The sequence below is a fragment of the Perkinsus marinus genome (assembly GCF_000006405.1).
Source record: "Perkinsus marinus ATCC 50983 genomic scaffold scf_1104296953136, whole genome shotgun sequence".
Taxonomy (NCBI): Eukaryota; Perkinsozoa; order Perkinsida; family Perkinsidae; genus Perkinsus; species Perkinsus marinus.
Window position 1 is genome coordinate 220 of NW_003208596.1, and position 1,609 is coordinate 1,828.

Genomic DNA, 1,609 nt, shown 5'->3' on the forward strand with positions numbered 1-1,609 from the left:
ACAGAGTATACTCTCAAGCCATGGAGCCAGGCGACGAGAAGCTTTAGCGCGGTAATGCTCGACTACCTGGAATTGAGCAGAGGCAAACTGCCAGTAAAACTGTGTCGAACAAAGGCAGCTGACATCAGTCCAAGAGAGATACGCCATCATCAGAATCAAGAACAGTTATAAAACATATTCAAGATGTGGAAGCGGCTTGAGCGCTGACGACTCCTTAGAATTGATACTCAATAAATCTACGATGGCCTGTGGCATGAGTAGATGCGGCTCTTAAGTAACAATAAAAAACTACCAGCGCTCATGGGAGCTGAGGAGGCCTTGCCTCACTCTAACGATCATACGTCGAATGATGAAGCTCACACAAGTTCAAAGCATTCGCGGGGGGAATCAGCAACTACTCGCCGCTGCTTAGTAAAGTTATATTTACCGACACAAAAATGAGCACGGCATGATGATCAAATGAAATTTACAGCCACAGATAGACAGAGTCCTTCAGATAGATCACACTGACCAACATCTCTTACAAGGGAGCCAACAAGCACTCGTTATCGAGGTGCTAGTTGGAAGCCCTCAAAAGGCGACTGGTTTCGTGAGGTGAATTGGTGATGGAGAAACTCCAGGTATATGACAGAAGAAACAGGACGTTACTACTCTAGTTTGGTATTCAATAATGATCATACAAATCAGGTATATGAAATAAAAGAATAGAATCATTCAAAATCTTGTATTCACCACCAAGGAAGCGGCGCTCAAAGTAACACAGGAGGCCATGGTGTCCTATTCCTTCATACTGTTTAGTAACAGTCACCTTGTTCATTCACTCCTGCCCTCCTTGGGCAATCCAGTAGCCGAAGCGTGGACGCCTTCACCATAGGTACCAACCTTCGACTCTTGCTTATCGCTAGGTCGAACGAACGGGCGGACCTCAATCGGCCAACCCTTGATTGTATGCGTGTCTCCATAGGCGAGAATCCTCTGTACATCTTCAGGGCACTGCATAACCACAAAGCCCATCGAGCTCGGTCGAACCGCACGAACTTGACCATGCGGGCCTGGCTTCGGCTTGGCCCTCATCGGGAGGAGAACAACGTCCTTCACTCTACCGAACTGGCTGAAGTACTTCTTTAAAGCATACTGTGATTTAAAACCGAGCTTGTGCACTTTCCGAACCGTGAAGACCCTCTTCTCATCCTCTTCGTTGAAGACTTGTAACGCCTCCAAGAGGTTCATCCGAGGCGGCTCGTTGTCCCCAGCAAACGTCGAAGGCTCCGGTCGCGACTTTCTGCTGGCATCCCAGGTCTGAGCATGACTCCTCAGGGAGCTCTGATGTACACCCAAACCACTGGGAGTTGTAACATGCCAGAGGAGCGACGAACTATCAAGACTACCATTGGGCACCGACAACGAGTCAGTGTCGTGAACCGCCGATAGCCAGCCAGCTGATAGAGCCTCATTGTAAGAAGCGATCTCTACCTCGCCTCCACTGACCACCTTGAGACCATGAGGGTAGACAGGACTGCTATCCGAAGCATCGGTCATAACGATGATAGCCTCATCCCTATCCTCTATCTCGATGACCTCCTGTACTTTACCGAATACCGACAAGTAA

General features: G+C 48.7%; 1 protein-coding gene across 1 annotated transcript; it reads right to left on the reverse strand.

The window, feature by feature from the left end:
- Positions 1 to 813: 813 nt before the first annotated feature.
- Positions 814 to 1,539, reverse strand: Pmar_PMAR026621 (hypothetical protein; the record flags this gene model as incomplete). The annotated part of the gene is made up of 1 exon (XM_002776612.1): positions 814 to 1,539. The coding sequence occupies one exon, from the start codon at positions 1,537 to 1,539 to the stop codon at positions 814 to 816; it is 726 nt and encodes a 241-aa protein (XP_002776658.1).
- Between the last annotated feature and the right edge of the window lie 70 nt (positions 1,540 to 1,609).